This window comes from Lathamus discolor, chromosome 10 (assembly GCF_037157495.1).
Source record: "Lathamus discolor isolate bLatDis1 chromosome 10, bLatDis1.hap1, whole genome shotgun sequence".
NCBI classification, from domain to species: Eukaryota; Metazoa; Chordata; class Aves; order Psittaciformes; family Psittacidae; genus Lathamus; species Lathamus discolor.
In genome coordinates this window covers 13465232-13488650 of record NC_088893.1, presented here as the reverse complement: position 1 = coordinate 13488650, position 23419 = coordinate 13465232, and the positions used below count along the sequence as shown (strand labels likewise).

At 42.8% G+C, this 23419-nt stretch overlaps 2 protein-coding genes across 7 annotated transcripts in view; one reads left to right on the top strand and one right to left on the bottom strand.

The window, feature by feature from the left end:
* SGCD (sarcoglycan delta) overlaps positions 1-23419 on the top strand; it is a 396287-nt gene that overhangs the window by 366750 nt on the left and 6118 nt on the right. The window lies entirely within an intron of this gene.
* On the bottom strand, positions 282-22119 carry LOC136020230 (T-cell immunoglobulin and mucin domain-containing protein 4-like). Of its 6 annotated transcripts, none has more exons than XM_065691094.1 (9): positions 21745-22119; positions 17560-17904; positions 16639-16932; positions 15459-15548; positions 12271-12326; positions 11553-11637; positions 11308-11402; positions 11047-11077; positions 9651-10294 (listed from the first exon to the last, which is right to left on the bottom strand). In XM_065691094.1, the coding sequence occupies exons 1-8, from the start codon at positions 21791-21793 to the stop codon at positions 11054-11056; spliced, it is 1038 nt and encodes a 345-aa protein (XP_065547166.1). In that variant the 5' UTR covers positions 21794-22119; the 3' UTR covers positions 9651-10294; positions 11047-11053. The 6 variants fall into 6 exon arrangements, with proteins under 6 accessions (XP_065547168.1, XP_065547164.1, XP_065547166.1 ...); XM_065691093.1 differs by having other exon boundaries at positions 16639-16983; positions 21745-22107; XM_065691092.1 differs by lacking the exons at positions 9651-10294; positions 11308-11402 and adding an exon at positions 286-611 and having other exon boundaries at positions 16639-16983; positions 21745-21853.

Here is a 23419-nt window from a genome sequence, read left to right as displayed (position 1 = left end):
AGATTTGGGTACCTTTTGAAGATTAATAGACACAACTGCCCTCATACTCTAAACTTGTGAAGTGGCTGAATATCACTCTTGAAATCCCAAATTCAAAGCCTTGACAGTTATCTGCTGGGGCTGGAAGTCAGCTAAGTCACGGATTACATTAGGGCTGCAAGAAGGAAAAGGGTTGGGAATAGACTGGTGGAGAAATGAGACCTGTTGAAGGGCTTCATAAAGAAACTCCAAAACTCGCAACCATTTTTAATACAAGAAAACAAACGCCCAAAGTAAAAACAGTTTCCTTAGAAGTTTTCAAAAGAAAAAAATCATGGCATTTTGCACGGAATGCATTCAGACTGAACTTCGGCTCTAATTTGAAGAAAAGTAGGAATCACTACCCAAACCAAAGCACGAAATCATTTCTCCAACACAACAATTCATTCACATGGGAGCAAACCTTCCCTTGGGATTTGATTGGGAAGTGTTTGGGCTGGAGTGCCTGGGACACGCAAGGTGAGGGTGGGAAGCCACACGTCCAGCGCTGTGCACAGGCTGCATGAATCAGCAGAGGATGGACCAGTTACCAGCTAGAGATGCCAAGGAGGTGGGGAGAAAGGGCCTTCTGTCTGGGAAAACACAAAGCAAGCAAACAAAAAAAAAACCATCAAACTTGGTTACTTTCTTTTGCCAGAGACAGTTTGCAAGCAAATGCTTGCAAGCAAGGCTTGACAGTTAGTGTTCAGTTTCAATGTGGCTGCGTGCCTGGTCAATTCCCAGGACAGGGCAAGCTGGGACCCTTTTGGAGAGATGGACGAGTGACAGTAAGTCTAATATGACCATCACTAGAAGACAGTGAAGGCTGTTGGGGCACAAAAGAAGAAACACACCCCATGGAGAAGCAGCAAGTCGACAGCTCCAGGAGCTCCTTTGCCAACATAGAAATTCATCGTTTTAGCTGTAGTTGTGATGTCTGGATTTAGTATTCATTGCCATGTCACTGATCCTCATGAATTCCTCCCATGTGCATGTGTCTCTCTCATTCATTTCTATCAGCATCCCACCATAATTTATTATTAGTTAAGAATTAATAGACATTTGGAAGTATAATGTTACATTTTTCTCTTCTGGTGCTGTGAAGCATTGCTTGCAGCAGATCAAGCATTAAATCTGTCATGTAAACACATTATTTTGTCATGTAATGCATTATGATCACACACTACCAGGAAAATGAAAAGCACTTAATGGTTTGTGTTTGATGTGTACTGTCAACAAAACTCAGGAAGAATTTATAAGGTGTTGTAGTTTAATGAGTACCTGTTTAATAGGGTTTGCCATATCATTCAAAAATGTGGCTTTAAAGGAGACATGTGATACAATGAATTTCGATGTGAATTATAAAACCCAATCTAGATCTCCAGACTTCTACACGGCAAAGATAATAAGACCCAGGGAGCTGTTTATAAGCAGTAAATCATGACCTTTTCTCATTTTCTCTTGGAATATTCCTCTCTCCTTCATCAGATTTTATGAAACTGCAGGGATCATGTCTGAAAGTGACATCCAGTATCTTTGTATTATAGTAGAATAACTCAGCTCTAGACAGGAGATGAATGAATTAGAGTGAAGAACAAGTTGATAATATGAACTCTAGCATGCATCCAGCCACTGACAAGCCTGGCAAAGTTTAAACGTAAATTATAAACAGAGTCTGTTAATGGCTTAGGAAAGCTTCAGTAAGTTGGTTTCTAGAAGGAATCTCAACCAAGCAGACTCCTAACAAAAGCTCCCCACACCCAGCCAGAGGTATCACAACAGCAGCACAGAAAAGGCAAAAATCTGAACACAGGTTGAATTTCTTTACCCTTTTTTATCCAGGATGTTGCTGGGAGCACCACCTGCAAACCTAAGTAGTGTGATGTGATGAGACAAAACCCAGAGAGAAGCCTGAAGACAAAACCCATCCCTATCAATAGCCCACAGAAGAACCAGCCAAGCAGTGCTTATGCTGCAGAAAGGGAAGCCCTACAGCTTCCCAGCGTCTTCCTTCCAGTATCAGAATTGATTTCAACCTTTCCAATAACACTGGTGTTACAGGACATCCCCGGGCTTCATAACCCATATATCTATGTTGGGCACCTCTCAGTAAGCTTAATAAACCAGCTCTGTTTCTCTTCAACACCAGAGGAGTTCTGTTCCCTGTGAAGTTTGCCTGAAGGAGGCAACCACAGCAGAGGAGGCAGTCAAGGAAAGCAGAGGCTCATAGTCATCACCTAGATACATCCCCAGCTCATTCAGCTGTGGCCGTGTGTTCCCCATAGCAGCACTTAAGCACTGGTCCACCTAGTACAGAGCCTGCATGTCTGACAAATCAGTCAGGTTTTATACACCTAGGACATTTTCTCTAGCAGTGCTATTTAGCCTAACTGTACTTTCAAAACCACATTGCAGACAAAGTCTTATACTGAGTCCCTGTGATACAGGTCGAGAGTCTTGCACATAGTTAGCAATGTCCTGCTGAGTTCTGAAGTTCTTCACAAAAGAGCATCCCCCACGCTCCCTTAGGTGGGCTGGGTCACCTTCTGGACCAGTCCCATCCTCCCTCCCTCAGCTATGGAGGGAACAAAGGTAACCACACACCAAGTGATGAAGTCAGAGCTTCCCTTAATCTCATGGTACACAGTTCTCTGCATAGAGTCTTAAAAACCTCTCTTCAGAGGGCTTTGGTTAGAACTCATCCAGACCTGATGCAATTAAATGCTCTAAGTCATTAATACTAACAAGATTTACTGCTCCCCATTTACAAATGATTTGCATTTTTATGCATTCTTTTAGCATGGATCATCACGAATTTCTTTGGTATTCATGAGGTTGCAATTTGTGTATTTCCATAATTACCTCATCATAGTCTCCATTAGATAATGGACCAAGGGCATAAAACACCAAGCAGAATTCAAAAGCAGTATTGATTCACCACTCCATTGGGAGACTGATTTCCCCTCGTCCTTGAAGCAGAACTCACAGGAAAGCCTTGGAAAAGAGCTCTGTCACAGCATGGGCTAGGGCTTGCAGGTTGAAATGAGAAAAAACCAAACCAGTAAATCTATGCTTGATCATTACAGCCTATGGGAGTTTCCCTACTCACCACTGAAAAGTTCTCTGCACAGCTCCCCTGGGCTTAGTAGGATTATACCATGTGCACTGCAAGCTAAGAAATCGCAGTCGTTTCAGTTCCATGATTTTTAAAGCAGGACACAGCTGAGAGATGAAGGGCTCACACAAACACCTTCTGCACACTAGGTCCAAAAATGGCTTGGACAGTCCTTCACACCAGGACGCTTCCACTGTGTCCCCCAAGGGAAATTTTGCTTCCAAAAACTAACCCAACCCAAAGTTCAGGAGTAGTCAGCATGGATTCACCAAAGGGAAATCATGGTTAACCAAGCTAATTGCTTTCTACTATGGGACAACTGGCTGGATAGATGAGGGGAGAGTAGTGGATGTTGTCTACATGGACTTCAGCAAGGCTTTCAACACTGCCTTATGACATCCTCATAGGCAAGCTGAGGAAGTGCAGGCTGGAAAAGTGGACTGGGGTGTGGAGTGAGAACTGGTTGAATGGCAGGTATCAGAGCTGTGATCAGTGACACAGAGGGAGGAATAACTCCATGCACCAGTACAGACTGGGGGCTGACCTGCTGCAAAGCAGATCTGCAGAAAAAGACCTGGGGGTCCTGGTGGACAATGAGATGTCCATGAACCAACAATATGCCCTTGTGGCCAAGCAGGCCAATTGTATCCTGGGCTGCATTGGGAAGAGCATTGCCAGCAGGCTGAGGGAGGTAATCCTCCCTCTCTACTGAGCCCTGGGGAAGCCTCCCCTGGAGTATTGTGTCCAGTTCTGGGCTTCTCAGTACAAGAAAGACATGGAGCTCCTGGAGCAAGTCCAGTTGCTTGTCTGGAGCATCTTTCATACAAGGAAAGGCTGAGGGAGCTGGATCTGTTCAGCTTAGAGAAGAGAAGGCTTAGGGGAGGTCTGATCAATGTATATAGATAACTACAGGGAAGATGTCAAGAGGATGGGGCCAGACTCGTCTCAGTCATACCACTCAATAGGATTAGACACAACAGGCGTTAGCTAAAATACAGGAAGTTCCACCTGAACATGAGGAATAACTTCTTTACTTGTGAGGGTGGCTGAGCACCAGAATAGGTTACCTGGAGAGGCTGTGAAGTCTTCTTCCCTAGAGATATTAAAGAGCTGCCTGGACACAGTCCTGATTAATGTGTTCTAAGTGACCCTGCTAGAGCAGGGAGATTGGACTAGCTGACCTCCAGTGGTCCCTTCCAAACTCAACCATGCTGTGATTCATGGAGGTGCACTGGAGGGAGAAAGAGATGAATTTCATGTACATAAAATCCTTTTTGTGTACTTGGGGATGGATATGAACAGATTTAAAATTAACAGGCTTAGTTCAGTCCTGGGCAAGTGATCTAAAACGTCCAATAAATAATTCATCCCAGCAACATACATCACTGTGCAGCCTGGTCTGTGACGCACACCATGTCAGGGGGAGAAAGGAGGGGGGGGGTCTTACTCGGTGAAAGAGAGACAACTTGATTCAGTGCAAACTGAATAATCCAAAATCCCATAAATGATTCATCACTGGATTAAAAGCTATAGATTTCTCCATAAAAAATCTCTGTCCTGCATTAAATATGCAGATGATTGTGTAATGTTTATTAACTACTGGATAGCTTAGTTAAGAATGACACCGGCTCTGGTGCTTGAGAACAGCTCTGAAGCTATAAATCTTCATTAGATTTACATCTGAGCATGAAAAAAAGGTTGCCTTCAAGGATTCAAGGTTCACTAACATCAGCAGAACTACAGAGCATGCACTAGGATACAAGAGAGGAGAGCGAGGCCTTAGTAGTTTTTGGTTTAGAAGAACATAACTGTAGACGGGCCTTATTCCCTTGTTTGGATTACCTACCCTGCCCCTCTTTTCCCAGGTATTAATAAAAAATTCTCCAAACCCGCAAAAACCTAGAAAACAAAAACCACAAGAGAAACATCAAACCCAAACAACAAAAAACCCCTCACACTCACAACCCTCTCCTTTATTCTAGATATTAAGAAAGAAAAAGATCTCTTGTTTTAAATAGGACAATGAACAGCTTCTTTCCTTCTTGGAGAAACAAACCCCAAAACAAACAAGAAAGCCCCCAACAAACAAAAAGCCCAAGCAAACAAAGAACATTTTGGGAAGTGTGGACTTCCCTTCTTGGAGAAGCCTCATGCTTGAAAGACTAAAGAAAGTCAATGAACTTACAGCAGAGATCATTTCCCAACCCCCTCCTCCCCAGTCCTTCCAGTGGTTTTTGCACTGACTAGCTTGCATCCAGTGTCCCTGTGGCCTCCTGTCTCAACTTCAAACCACTTCTTAAGCCTAGCTTACCATGGGGTAGGGAGATGAGCCTTCCTACCAAAGGGCTCTCTGTAGGAAGCCCCACTCTAATCTCAGTGTTTCTCATAGTTTTCAGCACTCCCCCCAGAGTGGTCATTTGGAGGGCCCTTTGCCAACACCACCACCCTGTCTTATGAGCTTGATAGAAGGAAGGAAAGGATGCAGAGATGAGCTATGGGATGGCTAGAGGCTGACATTTCTTTTGCCAGGTCACTGCTGCCACAGTGATTGCAGGAGGTGCTGTGTCTCGGGGTTTATGTTTTAAATCAGCAAGAGAAACCAAGCCATGCTGCTCCCAGTTGCAGTTAGAAATCAGTGGGAAGAGGAAACCAAGAAGTGCATGGCCACCATGGCCTCAGGAGCACAGGAAAACCAGGATGTGACCATGACTTCCAGGAAATAGTGTTCCTAGAGGGCACATAAGGCAGAGCCTATGCCAGGTGTGCTGAAAGTGTGCCTTGGAGTCAGCCGTGAGCTGAACTCCCGGCTAAGATCTCCATCATGACTAAAGGATGGTTGCATTTCTTCTGCTTGGTGCAGAAAACCTGCAACACCTTTACAGCCTCTTCTTATTCTCTCCAGCCGTCTCTGTGGCTCGATTTTGCCCTCTGCTGTCACGTCTGCAGCAGCACGTCCCATTTCCTCTCTACCAGGCTAAAATTTTCCACTTTCTCATGCATTCATCTCACACTGTGCGGTTATCTCTGTTCTTTCCTCAAGTCCCATGATGCTATTTATTCTTATTTCTAATTTCCTATGTACTCAACCACATTTTTCCCTTCTGCTTGCTCTTTCTTAAGCTCCAATTAGATTCCACCTTTGGAACCCAGAGATTTATTTATATTAACTTTAAAAAATGCCTAGAAAAGCACATTAAAGCTAAGAAACAAACCTGGAAACATAATGAAATGTGCTGTTGAGATGGAAAGGGACCATCAGAGCAATCAGCTCCAACAAAGCTTATTAAGAGACGTTTCATTAATCTCAAAACAATATTTAATTTATTCCTCTGGTTTCTCTTTAAGAGATTTGTATTCCTAACTCAGTGCTTGCCTTTTTCTGTCTCCCAGTATTTCCTCCCATTTTCTCATTACCCAGTCCCAAAATATCCAGATCTCCCTTTTTAATTGCTTTTCTGTACCTCTTCCATACTAATCGGGTGATTCAGTCATTATCTCTTCACGTCAGACCTCCTTTACCCATTTTTAATCACTCATTTTGATACAAACAATTGTCCACAAAGTACTGGGGTCCAGCGAAAATTATTACTTGGACCAAAACCTAAATCCTTTATTAATTAACCACCTCGCCCCACGGAGCAGAGCCAGGCTCCCCAGGTAGAACACCAGTTAGGCTTGACATGGACTGGGCAAATTAAAACCTGCTTTGCTCTAGCCACAGGCTTCCAGCACAGGCCCATAAACACTGCAATAACTTCAGCAGCTCAGAGCACTGGGGAGAGGCATTAAACCTGGGTGATTTCAGGTCTTGGTGCTGATAATTTGAGAAGTGGCAGGAGGCAAGGCCTGGGGGGGACCGGAGCTTTGGGGACACGCACAGCAGTTATAAAGCAAATGGCTTTGCCTGTTGGCAGTTTCTAAGAGGAATGGGAGGGCAGGGTGAAGGACACGTACCTGGGGAGACTTTGCAGGGAGACCTGCTTCAGTGAGCTCAACAAGCAACAAGTTGTAGCCAAGCAACTCTTGAGGAAACCTGCACCCCACAACTTGGCAGCACGAACCTCACAGCCCTACCAGGGGCCAGGTTGCTTTGGTCACAGTTTTCCCAGGCTGAAGCACTGGCCCCAGTAGGTCTTTGCAGTTTATACCCTGTGGATTGTTTTAACTGGAGGGTTTTCTTGGCTGCAGTGCTTTATCTTGACTCAAGAGCACTGCTGCTTTGCCTTCCAAGGTGAAAGTCTTAAAAATAAAGACCAGCTCTTCCAGATGCCAATGACATAGTCTCTGACAGCCTTTTCTTTCTAAAAACCTGCTGCTTTCATTAAGTCTTTCTGCACTAGACCCAGAAACTCAATTCTGAGACTTCAGCTGCTTTTGGAAAACAGCGTTTCTTTTTCCTCCAGCTACATTTTAAAAGGCTTCCTTTCACCTTTCACTGAACACACTGACAGCCAGGGTCAGCTCCGCAGAAATCAGTCCATTCCATTTTCATTTAAATATAACCCTCCCAGAGTCCTTGCTTCCAATTGCCACTCTAAACCCAAACCTCAGTCTCAGTAATTGGGGTAGATAAAAAGATAAATAAATACTCAGCAGCATAAGTTACACTTACAGCTCCCCTACAGCATTTCTGGGCTGCCTTTCCACATGGCTGAGCAGATCAAGCTCACTTTGTTAGCTCTTATTTCTTGTGCTCTTGTGCAGCTCCACAAAGCAGGGCCTTCAAGTCCAGCCAGCACCACAGCAAATGTGCTAGAACCTTCCCAAGGAAGAGCCAGCCCTGCTCTGAAGAAGTCATTAGTGAAGAACTAATTAATAAGAGCAAACAGATTGGCCCAACTTTGCCAATTGAAAGATGCAAGATATTGCTGCCTTAATTAGCAGGTGTACTTGAGGGGAGAAAAAAAAACAAAAAAGGCTTTGTTTAAAATGAGTACATCAAAAATTTTGGGTGCTTTTCTGGTTTGATTTTGGTTTTTTTCCCCCCCTTTTATTTTGTCCATATTCATATGGGACATGCCTAAAGCAGAATTGGGTGCCCCCGGCTCAGCACATGCTGTGTGTTGGGCCAGTGGCAGCCACATTAACCAGCATGGGACAAACACAGGGCTCAGCTGAGCAAACCCAGCCTGGAGCCTTCAGGCCACATCCTCTGTTTGGGGGCTCTCTTTTGCCTCCCACAGCACTGCCAGACTAGGGTGTGCAGCAGGATGCTGAACCCAAGCAAGACTGAGAGGGTCCCCGAAGAGGAACCTCCCCTGCCTCCCCTCTAACTCTTGGCTTGTGAGAAGTTGCTGCAGAGTCAAAAAGTCTCACCACAGCCCTGAGCATGACTAGCGGGGAAGTCCAGAGCTGCCACACAATGTTTGATTCTGACCAAATGCTATCCCCACAGTATGCTCTTACTTCAAGTTGTCACTGCCCAGACATGCTTTAGCAGAGACTGGTGGACTCAAGGCAATGGAGATAGCAGCATCATGGATTTGAATCTTCTCCCATGCCATTCCCATAGTTACTGCAACAGCAGTGAGGACCCCCATGAGATTCACAAAAGCTCTGCACCATATCCCACATATGATCCCCCAGCAGCCATGGCCAGTCCCACTTTGCTAACTACCCCAGGCTGGTTACCAATTCTAAAGCCTAAATTTCAATTGAGCTGAAACACAAGCAAAAGCCCCCTCACAAATGGTGCAATTAGTGTGGTTAAATGATGGGCTTCACTCGACCATGCACTGTCAATCTGCTCCACAGCCACTTGAAGGTTCCATTTTTCCCAGCTGAGTATAAGACAAGGTTAGTACTGCAGAACTGTTTTCTCCCCCACAACCCTTCTGTCCCACTAGAAGCAGCAGAAGGTGAATGCCACACTTCATCTATTTTTTTTTTCACTGTTTTTAATCTCCCCAGAGCCTTTCCATGGATATCACAGGATCTTTGCCTTTGGTACTGAGAATCAGAGGTGATTTCACCCACACTGCATGGGCACCTGAAGAAATGTCCAAGTATTCAAGAAGTGGTTGTGCTCTGTGTCATGCATCTCAACTGCAACACCTCTAAAAGATAAATGAGCAGCACTGGGCATCCCAGTCTCACCCATACAAAACCCAGTCAGTAAGCACTTTGCTAACCTGTGACTGGGTGCTGGAACCCTAAGTGGAGCATCCTGGGGCCACATGGTGCAGTTTTGCACTGCCCAGCAGGCTCCATCATGAAAGCTTCTGGATTTTACAGGTCACTGTTATGAGGACCAAAAAGTAACTCCAAACAAAAGACTGGGGATCCTCTATGCACATTGATGGAAAGGACATGGACTTACAAATGAGTGGTATGGGGGTTTGTGGGGGTAGGATAGAAAAATTTCTCTGCAGGTTGGTCTTCTGGGCATTTTCCCACCTCTGGAAATGCTGCAGTACTTCTTTGGAGAGCTGAGACAGCACACCGGTCATTCCAACATCTGGGGAATAACTAACTCCCGTTCAAATGCCTTAGGATGTAGCATAATAAATACAATTGCTAGCAGTAAATTACAAAGTTTATTAACATAGTCTCCAAGGGTCATCCAAACATGCTGAATCACAGGCAGCACTGGTACCCCTTAAGTAATCTGCATTTTTGATTTATAGTAGCAGCATTCTTGTGTCTTAATTTTTCTCTTGATTACATAAAAGCAATAAGAACTATATTTGCTTTTGTTTTTATTTTTTAGGCAATTTGAAGTTAGGCAGCATTTCATATTATTTTTTCTCTCTTCTTTTCCTCACAGTGTAAGTTGTATATTCAAGGAAGAATGTTAGTAAAAATGGAGAAAAACAAATTCAGTTGTGTAACATGGTAGTAGTAAGAAGGCAGATGCAAGAAACACCTATGAAAAATGCTTAAGTGTTCCTCTCAAAGAAGCTTTTTTATGCAATAATTTTTAAAGGTGACATGGCATAATTTGCACAAAGATTTTGATTTTTGTAGCTGAAGCTTGGGCCTTTGGTTTACACCCATGGGTAGAATAGGGGCTCATAAGTATCTCTCAATGAAGCATGAAACAGAACCTTTTTATTTTCCATGGCATCTACAGGTGATGTAGGAGCTCTTCACAGGGAAAACATGTTGTTTTCTCCTTCAGTGCCACTGAAAACATTTTCAAGTTCTTCTGCTGGTCCATGGCTGTAGTGAGAAGCATAGATCACTATGGATAGGGCAAAAGCACATTGCTGCTTCAGAGAATCCTGTGTGTATTGATATGAATTGCCAGTCCATGGAGGTCTGTCCATAAATCCCTGATCCCTTTTGAGCAATCATTTTTCTGGCTGATCATCCTAAACAGTTATCTCTTCATTTCTTTAAAATAACCCCACCAGGGTCATGCTCTGGTATTTGATCAAAGAATAATACCGATATATACACACTATATATATATATACACACACAATATATATATAAAAATATATATATAAATATATATATTGTAGTATATATTCTATTATTATCATATATATAATTATAGGGCCAGGTTGGATGAAGCCTTGGGTGGGATGGTTTAGTGTGAGGTGTCCCTGCCCATGGCAGGGGGGTTGGAACTGGATGATCTTGAGGTCCTTTCCAACCCTAACTATTCTATGATTCTATGATTAATAAAGCATACTATGTGTTTCCTTAACCTGGGGTCACTACATAACAGTGAGTACCAGTTGCTGGAGGTCTTTAGTGCTCTGGATGTCTGCTCATTGCTACATAGAAACAGCATCCAGGAACCACTGTTTGATTTTCTAGGGTTATTTGAAGCTTGCTCATAACACAACTTTGGTGATCATCACCACAACCCATTATTACACCCATTACAATCAGTGGCCAATGCCTTCCTGCCTCTAAGAAAAATTACATTGGAACTTTTAATAGGAAATTACAAAATTGATTACCTTTTTATTATAAACTTCTTTGTGTGTTTACCTAGAAGCAAAATAATATTAATGTCACAATGGCAAAAGAAATCTGTAATTCAAATGAATCTGTCAAATGAGTTCAGAAGCAAAGATAGAAAGCTGCAAAATTTCTGTGGGCTAAGCAGGAAATAAAGGATTTCATTCTGATTTAAGTAACACTAATGTTTGTCAAAAGCAACTCAAGGAAACTAAAGGACTACTTTAATATAAAGCAAGAGCCAACAAGATGAGCCAGACCTGCAGCAAGTGAGTGAACAGATTCTTTGCACAGTCTTCCTCCTGCTGCATTCCCACCAGCTCATGGTCCCTGGTCTCTTCGTGGTGACACAGTCCTGAAGTAAGGACAGCAGCCCCCATAAAATGAACAGAGTACTGTCACGGAGGCCATGGCAGATTTACCAGATTAATCAGAGATGCAGAAGGACATTTGCACTAGGCCAGCATTAGAAAGATTAATCAATTATGTGCTTAGGGATACTTACGTTTCCGAAGCAACAATGAGAGCACCAGTACGAAAAGAACGGGCACCACAACGAGACAGGCAATGAGAAAGACATAGATGGGAAACTGGAAGGGAAAAGAGAAAAAAAACTGGAAATGTTTTAGAAGCAAGTTTATTCCAGACCTATTCCCCCAGGAGGGGGTTGCCCTAGTGGCTCTAAAATATCTGCATTGGGCTGGAGTTGGCAATGTTTTTCTGAGCTTTCCTGTATAAAGTATGGAGATGACACATGAGGTTGATCATGATAAACAACATGAATTACCTGTTAAATGTTTAATACATCTTCTGATGCATTTGAGCCCAGATTTATCCCACTTAACATGAACTTCTTAATAAGATGTCTAAAGTAGGAGCTTAATCACCCTCCTCCTTCTCTTAACTGGAGACAAGGAAATGTAACAGCCCTCATAAGTTGCCTTTTTCCTGGTTACACCTCGAGGATGCTTCCTCTGCCTCTCTTACAGGGGTGCCAGGGGAATGAGGTTTTTCTGAAGTCTCCAAGGTAGATGGGATGGTCACAGGCTTTGGCTCTACCCACTGGAAAGATTAATAGGTGCTTCCTGAGCTTCTAAACAGAAGTTCGAGGTACTTTCTCTAAACATTGTCACTTTAGTATGAATACATTGAAAATCATCAACATGTCCTGCTGTCCTTCTGGCCTCAAGTTCAACACTCTTGAAACTTAGAGGAGGTTTTACCTTATCTCCATTATCATCATGTTTCTCAGCCGTGCTCTCTAAACTTGATGAAATCCCTGAAAATAACAGAGGTTGAAATGATTACTGGCATGATCACCTCCAGGAGTAAGGGCCACAGTGGTTTTCACTTCTTTAGTCAAGGAGTAAGGACCTCTCAAAGAATGAAGAGGGCAAAACCTGGCCCTGAGTACAGGAAATAAAGCACATTGCAACAAAAAAGGAACAATCTGTCCCCACCACAGATGGTATATCAGGCGGTCAGTGGGAAATGGCAACCTTCGTCAAGGGAAGAGGAGGCTTCCCAGGGATAGGCCATGAAGCAAGGCAGTAGAAACTTGTCTGCTCTGAAGGAGTTTTCACTTCTGTAAGCATGATGAGATGTCATAGAAAGCAGAGGTAGTAAGCAAGGTACTAGTCTAACTACATGAACTGCCTCAGCTTACTTGTGGTCAGACTTCTGTGTGATTGCAGTTTTTGGCAGCTGCACTAGGACTGAAAACCACAGGAAACATCTTAATGTCCTGATAACTTACCACAAATTTAAGAAATCTCTATGAAGATGAAGCAATTTTTTTCCCTCTCTCTAGGAATATTAAGAGTAATTCAATTCTAGATTCCTAAGCTTTTGAAATAGGGATGAACTAAATGAATGCTCATTGCAGCATTCTGGTGTTATCCTGTGATCCTACTCTGTTACTTTTGATAGTGAGTTTAAAGTCACAAAAAGTTAATCTAGGGTTGGGATCGTCGTGATCTCATGCTACGAAGTACTGAAGTATTTAAGTATTTGGAACACTTGATCTGTCACAGGAAGCACCTGATGTTTAGCGGCACCTTAAACCAGAGGAGTCACTCAGCTGAGTGAATCAAAACCTCAACTTACATCCTGTGATGGGGAAGCTCCTATGCCTTAGGTCATGCCCTAGTGTATAGAAAGACTGTGATGAGCAGTGCTTTCAGAGGCTTGACAGAAGAACAACCAAGCAGCCTCCATCTGAGCAAAATGTGCCAGGGGACCAGAAGAGTCATTTGTGAAGGCACATATAAATGACTGAACTGTAAATGCATGAGACACCTGCAATGTCACATTATGATGGGGGTGATCAGATGGTCACAAATCATCCCATTAGGGAAAAAAAGTTTTATCTTTCTTTCTTTTCTTTTACTTTTCAGAGTATGGCACTCACTGAATGAGCTGATCTCTTCCAAATTTCTCGGCTCTGATCAGCTACCTGTGAAAGCCGAGTTGATTTGTCTCCATGTCCCAAACAACATGCTTGCATTTTCTCAAAGACATGGACAGGGCACAGGTAGCTCATATGCAACTGTAGCTAGAAATTTGCACTGGAGTAGAAAATGGACTATGACTAATAAACACTACAACTAAATAAATGTATGCAATAAAATCCTAGCAAGTGCTAAAAATCCCAGGGATTGGGATTTTTATGAATATTGCATTTTGCCATGCACCTGTTTCATGACACCCCTCTTTTCCTCCCTCAGAAGAGAATCAAAGTTCAGCAGAACTACCCCCACATACACAAGAAGAGCACATCTCACTCTGACATGCACATCCCACAAGCCAAAACTGAACCTCCTGGCATCATGCTGTAGCCTGCCTGATGGGAGCAAGTATTCCTGATTACTTTCCACACTTAAAGGAGCAAGGATTCTCTTTGGGGTTTCCAGTGTGGTTGGCATTGGTGGATTTGTTGCTGGCTGGAAAGCAGGTGAAGACAGAAGTGAAACTAAATCAGAGCCTGGTCAGCAGCAACCAGCTGCCCCAGCTAACCCAACCTATGTGGCTAGAGTTGTGTTTGGAGGTGGAGGGCTCCCTCATCCGTGGGTTTCTCAGCCAGCCACTATGCTAACACCAATACAGAGCCCAGCAACAAATCAGCCTTCCCTTACATTACAAAAAGGCTAAAGTTGGTCTATTTAGTGCATTATTTCATAAAATAAGAGGAGGCTAAGTACTTAACTTGGCTTATGGCTCAGACTAGACCGTGCTCAGTCGTGCTGCAGAATTTTCACACATCATGACAGTTTGGTCTCGGAAATAGCGTGACACAAGTTTTAGCATGGGTGGGACTGTACATGACTCACATAAGCACCATAAATTTTCTGCTATTATTGATTTTGTGGTGGCTGTTTCTAACCCACAGTCACAACTTCAGCTGCCCCCAGAATCCCAGAGGTAAGACCCTTCACAAAACTTCTTACTTACAGTGGTAGAATACAGGCATTATTCAGAACTGCATCAGAAAGATGACAAGTGAGACAGGTGAGAAACCCTCACAAATGCTCAAGAGACCGCTTTAGTGCTTCTGCGAGCTGTCTCCAGAGGCATTAAAGAGCAGTTTCCTAAACTCTCTCTCTGCTGTAAGTCTCAAGATCTAGCAAAAGAGGACTTGCAAAAATCCAAATACTGTGTTTTTTAAGAATGAAGAGTTTCTTGGCACTATTTGAAACTAAAGGGTCTCTCTTGACAGCCAAATATGACATGTCACCCCTGACTTTTGGCTTTCCTTGTTTTAGGATTTCATTTGAGAGCATCTGGTGGGCAGATTATCACACCTGAATAACTTGAGCCATGCTACTTTCATACTTAACTGAGAGACACAAAGTGCAAACTTAGTTTGTTCATGTCTCAGATGATGTTATGAATTTGTTTACCAGTTCCTTTTCTCTTGAAGGATTGATAGTTGTGGTAATTGCCTGCTGCTTCCCATCATGACCAAGGACACATGTTGAGCACCGGAAAGCTGAGCCTGCAGCCACATCTGGCTAAATATATTCAGCGAGATTCAAAGCTCTTAACACTTAGGGAGGATTTAAAATGGAAAGCTCAATGAGCTCACAGTGATGACAAATCAGATCTCTAAGAATTCAGCTTGGATGGTGAAAAAGACCAGTTCTTAACTTCTCTCAGACCTGAGATACCTGACAGTAGTGAATGACTCAAAATCTACTTCCTTTGGAGGCTTAAAAACATGTTTTCCTGTTGTTAATCCTGATTTCAAACAATTTCTGTGTGGATCCCAGATACTTCTTTCTTCCAGATGCAATGAGCTGTTCTCAGTACATGTTTGGTACACTCTTAAGAACAGTCAATACTTTTCCTTATGACAACTTCTTCATTTCTCTGAACATGCAACTTCTGAACTTGCACCCATTATTCCACTCACCTGCAGTTGGCACCTCTTCCATCGTGAGAGAAGTGTCAGTGCTTTTAGTTCCCTCTGCAGTCAGAAGCGTGCTTGGGAATTTGGTAGTCACTGAAACAAAGTAAAGTACAATGCTTATAAAAGTATAATGCTTATAAAGATCACTGATTAGGAAGGTCTTCATATGGCATTCATAATTGCTTGCAAAGTTCTGCATCTGCACTGGTGAAATTCTGCACCTCAGTTTTCATATCTGCAGCTCATGCTACCCAGATAACTGATGTACTTTACTAGCATGGCCAGTGGTTAAATGTTTTAACTGTTCAGCTATGGATGTAGCTAATTGTTGACAAGTTTAACTGCTATGAGTTGTTACAGCTGGAAAACAAGAGGTGGTACAGAAAAGCTGCCCTTAGAGGTTCAGGTCCGAAAGAACTTCAAGAGATAGAAGACCCAAAGCATGTACAAAAAAACAGCTTTGTGAGCAGACATCAATCTGTGGAAAGAAGTCACTGATATGGATAAAGTAGCAACCAAGGAATGGTTAGGATGATAACATGTGACTGATTAAGTATATTAATAATACCAGCAGGCTTCATATGGGATGACAATGTAAGTACTCAATTTTAAGCATGTTTTGAAGTCTCACTGATGTTATTGCTCAAGCAGAACATGCTCTAAACGAACCGTTTCAGCAGACCATTTTCAATTGTCTTTGCCAAATCAAGAAAAAAATCAGCACATAGTTGAGTGGAGCTGTCTTACTCCATTCCAGGTGCAGGACTTTGCGTTTATTTCTGTTAATGAAGAACCTGCATTCATGAGGTTTCTGTCATATTATTTCTTCAGTCTTCTGAAACTCCTTTCAATGCAAGCCTAACCCTTGGCTATCATGGCTATTCTCCCCACTCTGGCATCATCCACAACATTTGACCTGTGTTTCCTTAAACCTACTGAAATATACCTATAAGCATCTTGGAGAAAACTTAGCAAATACAAATATAAGTATCTGGAGCATTTCTATGATCCCAGAGTCAGGCATATATATATATACCTATATATACTATATACCTATAGGCATCTTGGAGAAAACTTAGCAGATACAAATATAAGTATCTGGAGCATTTCTATGATCCCAGAGTCAGGCTTACATAGACCATCTCTGCTACACAGAAAATAAGAAAGGATTGGTGCTGGTTACCCTTCCTACTGTCGGTAAGAGTGACTGGCTCTTCAGAGCAGGACACACAGTTATATTCAGTTGTCACATCAACTTCTTGGAATCTAGTTGAAAAATCTGGGAGAGCACTGGTTGTCACCGTAGCTGCTGTCACAGCAAGTGTTAGGGGAGCAATGGTCTCTGGTGTAGTCACTGCTGGCAAACCGGTGGTTGCAGTTGTTGCTTCAGGGACGGTGGCTGTCAGGAGGCCAGGCGTCTCTGCTGTGGTTTGATCATCAGAGGTTGCTGGGAGAGCAGAAGTTGTTTCTCTTAAAACTGTGGGAGAAACAGGAGCCTTTCTCGTGGTGGTTGTTACCACTGGCGGGGCTGTATGGAGAACATATAGCCAAGAGGAAATCTGGATCAGAGCATCAACAACTGACCCTGAGAAAGCCAACCCACAAATGACTGAAAATTAGCTACTACAATACTGAGAATAAAGGTGGGTGAGTCACTGTTTAAAAGGTTGTTTAATTAACAGAAAACATGCCCCAGCCAGAGAAATGCCCAGATTTGCCTGGTTTTTGATAGGTCTCCTCCTTGACCCTCTTACAGAAGGAAGGGACAGAACCTTGTGTGATAGAACCCAAAAACTTGCAAACTTTATGATTTTGCAAAATACTTAGAAATACAGCTACACAATGAGAAATTAAGTATATGATTTGAAAGGAAATAAGCTCAGAAAAGGTAAAAGTTACTAATTTCTCATCAAAACTGCTTATTGAGTGCGACTGAAATTGACAGATGATTGCAGACCTCCCTTGGAAACCATAGAAGGTAGGAAAAACACTTTTTGCCACCACAAACAAACAAAAAAAGCACACATAACATAACTTCCAATTTTAAACTATCCAGTGAGAGGTTCCCCCCTTCTGGCTGTATCATAAAGGTCCCCAGACTCACCTCTGTCCACCTCCAGCTGTATGTTCTGTTTGATGTCATTGAACCAGCCCGGGATCTCCACGCGGCAGCAGTATGTACCTGCATCTTCTGACTGCACATTTGCAATCGTGAGAGACACATCTCCATAGGAAATATAGCCCCGGAGACTGTATCGCTGGGATATCCTGTGTGTCACCCTATTTCTAGTGGTGTGCAAAACTTTGTTGTTGCACTTTGAATTCGGGCATGGACCTCTGCCCCAGCACATATCGGAGATGTCCTTGTGTCGTGCCACCTTGTAGAAGCAAGGCAACTTAACAGATTGCCCTATTACTCCTCTAATGACAGCTTCGGATGTGGCATGCACTGTCAAGGAAGAACAAGGAAAGAGGAGTGTTGACAGTCTCCAACGCATGACTCTACCTATGCAAAACAATAAGGCAGGAAAAGAAACACTCCTGCCTGTAGGCAGGCCACAGTTACTGATCCCCCAAGCCTTCCCCTGTTGCATGTGGCAGCTAGTACTTGGGGGCACTAGAGGCTGCAGCCAGGAGCTCACAGACACTGGCTTGCTGCTGGAGGGCTCACAAAACGCATTACTCACATCAGACACGGCGAGCAAAGCTGAGGTCATTGGCAGCCCAAATGCAGCCTAGACCTGTGCAAACAGAATTTGGAACTCTGCTCCTCTCCTAAGAGATTGTTTGAAAGTTGTTCAGCAACCTGGTGTGAAACACATCTGGTTTCCTCAGACCACCATCTTCAAAAGAGAAATGCTGTCACAGTTGCCTTTCACTGACTGTCCCACTAGCAGGGTCCAAACGACTTCCTCACGTGTGAAATTAGGACTTAATTAAGCTGGCAGAAGAGCAGGATCTGTCTATGCGAACCTGTCCTCAGAAAGCACACTGCTTTTTCTGTTTCTGAGCAAGCCCTGTCAACTTGCAGACAAGTTGAGCCCACTTACCTTGCAGAGTACTGTGTACATAGAAGCTTTAACTGCTAGCATTATACTGACATTAAAAAGAGCACGTTCATGTTTTCCTCGTGCTCTTACTCTTAATGACCAGCTTTACTTGGTGTTTAGAGCCAATATCCACCTTAGCATCTGGTTTGAGCCTTTGATACAGATTGTTCCTTCTTAACTGTCTATGCAGCTCCCAGATTGCCCGAAAAGGGATTTCTTCTTCATAAAAGGCACTATGCAAAAAAGGATTCCATAAAGGAGAAAATATTTTCTAGTTTACATTCATCAAGTCTGTGTTGGTCCTTGTGCCTTGTTGCCTTTTTCCCCATGTTATCATTTACATACAGTGGAACAGGAACTGAGGGACTTGGGGAGCATCCAGAGCTAGTCCTCTGCCGTAGCAAGAGGATCATCCTTCAGATCTGATGTCTCATGGCCAGCTTACTTACCCCAAAGAGGACTTACAGCAGTTGCTGCTATTATCACCAGCTTTGGCCCTGGTTTGCCAAACATTTCTATTTTGCCAGCTGTTTGAATGCCTTTCCTTTTTGGCAAGACTCCCAGCTAGCAAACAGATGCTACCAACTGTGTCCATGTCTCTTTTGTTTTGTTTTTAACGGACTGTTCCCCAGGTGAGGTTTTAGTCTGTGGCAGGCTGCCTCATGACTTGTTATTGGGATGACATTTCAGCTTCATTATTGCTTATCCCATTGGCAAGATAAGCCAACTCATTCAGGTTTCCACAACTCCAAATGCTAAAAGAGTAGAGGCAGACAAAACAACGTGCAATATGGTGTGAAGGGCAGAAGCTGTTGCAGTGAAATGAAGGTAGGATGTGCCAAAAGAAATGAATTCCTGAATACAGGATAAGGCTTTGAAAGATGGCTGCTTGTTTTAGTCCTTGGAAAGGGTAGGCTCGTTTGTCTTGTTACAGCAAAACAGACAAAACAGCCTCATTCTGTGATGATAAAACAAAACAGCTCATCCAGTTGGCCTTGAAAGTGCCCCTTAGGGAGCAGAGGTTTAGTCACTGAGCATCAAGTCACCCCAAAAAAGAAGTTGCAAAACCAAGACCAGCTTGAGCTGTTCCTGGAGTTAAGGTCACTGCTGCTTGAAGAGAAATGGGTTCATCTCCTATTCTTATTTCATCCCAGTCCAGCACAGCATGAAAGCAGCTTCATTAAGTAACCCTTTAACAAATGAAGATTTGCCTACTCTTTTCTTCAAAAGAAGCAGAGCCCTAAACTTACTAAATAAATAAATACATAAAAAGAAGAAGAGGGCAGACACAAGGCACCAGGGAGTCTCCAGTGCAGTTTCCCACCAGTGTTGGTGCTGGAGAGTTACGGGATTTGCAGTTTCAGATCCTCTTTTGATTTATGTGAAGCTAATGTTCCTCACAGCACTGCAGGCTGGCAAGGAAAGCTTCAATACTGCAACAGCCTTGCTTCAACACTATGAGCCTCTGCAAGGACTAGACAACTTCAATTTCAGTTGCAGCCTCTTCCACAGACATGTTTTCCAAAAGTAATAGTAAATAGAACTGAATGAACAAGTTTTTGACATTAACAGGTTCCAGAGGCTGTTATATCGGGACACCCTCATCTTACTGTGAGAGGAATCCTCCCCTTGTTTATGGCAGTGACTCTTCCAGGCATCCAGATTTGAACCTGAGTGTAAGCTATGCCTGGGTAGTCCCACTGAAATCAGTGTAGTTTGCCACTCTAAGTCCTTAATCCATGTGAAAGAGAAATGAACTCAAGATGTTTAAAAATCATCTTTCAAAATAGAAAGAGGCATTCATAATTGTTCAGTTCATACAGATATATTTATATATAGTCTCTCTTGAACAAACCCTCAGTGGAAATTGGTATTAAGCAGTAACTCAAATAGTTGCTGTTGTAGTGGTCTTGTCCCCCATAGACTGATCACTGGATGGACAAAGAAATATATCCTCCATCGAAGACAGCTGGTTGGAAAAGAGTTTCTTTTCTTGATCTATTTCTGGAATAATTTTCCTTCTCTATACAGGATACTCAGCATCTTTTCCCCAGCAATACTGATTTTTTGTTTCTTCTTGAAGTTTCTGTTCTGATGAAATGTCAGAGAAAATGACTGATAAACAGGAAAGAAGCATTTAAATGCCCACTGAATCTCAAGCCTACCTATTCTCAGTACTGAGCTAAGTTAAAGTTACAAAAAGTCTTTCTCATCCTTCAGTAGCTCTGTGTATAAGAAAGCTTTTTAAAATAAGACCCAATGGAGGCTCTAGTTTATTTTGAGACTGAAGATAAGGCAAGGAAAGAGAAGCTCCTCTTGTACAGCAGACACCATGGAGGTTGTGTTGTTTTGCCTCCAGAGGTGCATGGATCACCTCTTGCCCCTTCATGTATCCCACCACTGACTGATCTTTCACACTGCTTTTCAGGTTAATTTAAGAACGTAACTTTTGCTGTAGATGTTACATGGAATATTTCATCCTGGCAGAGGTTGGACAATTAGTATTTAGTCATCTGAGACAGAATTTACTGAAATGCCTGAATGATTTGAAAGCACAACTCCCATTGGGAGCTCTTGTCCCTCTGAAAGTGGCTGAATCCACATTCCTGAGCCAGCTCAGGCAGTTTGGAAACTCCACTGATGATGCCTAAACACATGCAGAAACAAAGCTAATACTCACTACGCTTGCAAGACCCAGTCTCCCACACTACTCTTTCTTGACTTCTGTCTCTTTTAGCATTCAGATCTTTGACGTGTGAACTGATCATTTGGAAGTAAAAGGAGAGGAATCTCCAGCCATGCTTTCCCACCCTCAATTCATAGCAGCAGACAACCCTCGGAGTTCCAGCAAATCCTTTCTTTATCATGTATATCATTCATTACTCTGCCAATATTTCAATTCGCTACTTTTGGCTTGTGTAGTCGAGTGGACAGACTGATGAAGAAGCAAAGCCAGCAGTACGCATTTAACAGTAGTAAAGAAATCAGACCATTTGGAGGAAAAGGGAAACTAACCAAACCCATACACAGAGAAACCACATACATGCTGTAAAAGTAAAAAATATCCAAACAAAAAGAAATATCAGTTTTAGCTCATAAAGTTCATAAAATATTTGAAGTTCTGTATACAATTACATCCTATTTCACTGCTTTGTTTTCACAAAACATGTGTTGCTGCTTTTAATGTTGCAAAGTTCTTGTTTTCTGAGCAAGCACACAAAAAGCAGGTGAAGACTCACCTATAAAGCTCTGTATCATTATCCAGCGGAACAGCACAAAATGGGACATTTTAGCTGATGGAGGATCCGGGGCAGCAAGTGAAAGGAGAGAAAACTAGATAATACACTTTCCAGAGATGCTGAGTGAGCCCCACTGAAGTCTCATTTCTCCATTTCCAGATTTTACGTACTGCAACTGCTTCTTTCCTATGCTTGCGCATAGAATCCGGTTAAAAGAGGCAATTCTGCTGTATTCAGCACTGGTGTGGTCTCATTTTGTGTACTGTGTGCAGTTCTGGGCCCCACAGCTTAAGAAGGATGTTAAGGTAGTGGAATGCATCCAGAGGAGGCCAACAAAGCAGGCGGAAGGGCTGGAAGGCTGAGGGGCGACCTTATTGTGCTCTACAGCTTCCTGAGAAGGGGAAGTGGAGAGGGAGGTGCTGAGCTCTTCTTCCTCGATCCAGTGATATGATGCATGGGAATGGTTCAAAGCTGCACCAGGAGAGGTTTAGACTGGACATTGGGAAACACCCCTTTTCCAAGAGGGTGGCCAGACACTGGAAGAGGCTTACTAGGGAGATGGTCGATGCCTCAAGCCTGTCAGTGTTTGAGAGTCATTTGGACAATGCCCTTAATAAGATACTCTAACTTTTGGTCAGCCCGGTGGATGGGCAGTTGGACTCGATGACTGTGGTAGGTCTCTTCCAACTGAGCTATTCTATCCTATCCCATTCTGTCTTATTCTCCTTTCCTCTTTCAAGACACTATGCATGGTAATACTATCAGAGATTTCAATATACTATTTGTTTTGCCTTAAGCCTCATTACCATTCTGTGGGTCTGAGCAGCAAGAACAAGCTTTGTGCTTACATTCCTAAACATTTGGCTTTGTCTCCACCTGACTTTGTCTTCACTTATATTTTCTTACTCCTTCATTTCCTCTGATTGTTCCTTTTGCTTGAAGGCCCTTCTCTTTCTTTTTCCAGCTTCATATTTTGTACTTGCAAAGACAGTCTTGGAGGCACTCTCACAAATGCTTTCTCTGCCAAACAACATCCTTCCCAGGGATCTGCAACACCATCTCCAAGAAATACTTTTTACTTGTTTATTTTTACTGACAAATTGATAAAGAAGTTCTCTGGAAGTTCTTCCCTGGGAAAGATGAGTAATAAAGCAGAAGTAATTCAGGGCACTAGGGTCAAGAATGGAGATTGCAGAGAGACAAAATTTCATGCAAATAAGCATAGCATGGTGCAAACAGGAGAGATATTCCAAGTTAAAAAGATAAAATGATGGGCTTTAACCAGGCATTATCCCCTCAGGAATGAGATTTTAGGCTTATCATGAGTAGTCAAGCTCATAAAGATGTCATCCCTCTGCTTGGTAGCAACGGGGAAAAAAAGCAAATAAAATTCTAGCAATTATTAGTAGAGGCATAAAAAACAAAGCAGGAGACAGCATTACCCCACTGTGCAAATCTACCTTGGATTCTATGTGTAATTCTAGTCCTCTCAAGAGCATATTTTAAGATTGAGAAAGCATTCCAAGAAGGGCAAAAAGAATGGTGAAATGTATGGGAAGAAATTCCACAGGAGAATCAGATTGGGAGTCCAAGATGAGTCAGTCTGGAAAAAAAGATAAGCTATGGAGTACTGCGAACAGGTCTCCAAAATCTTGAGTAGCACAGGAAGGTTGGA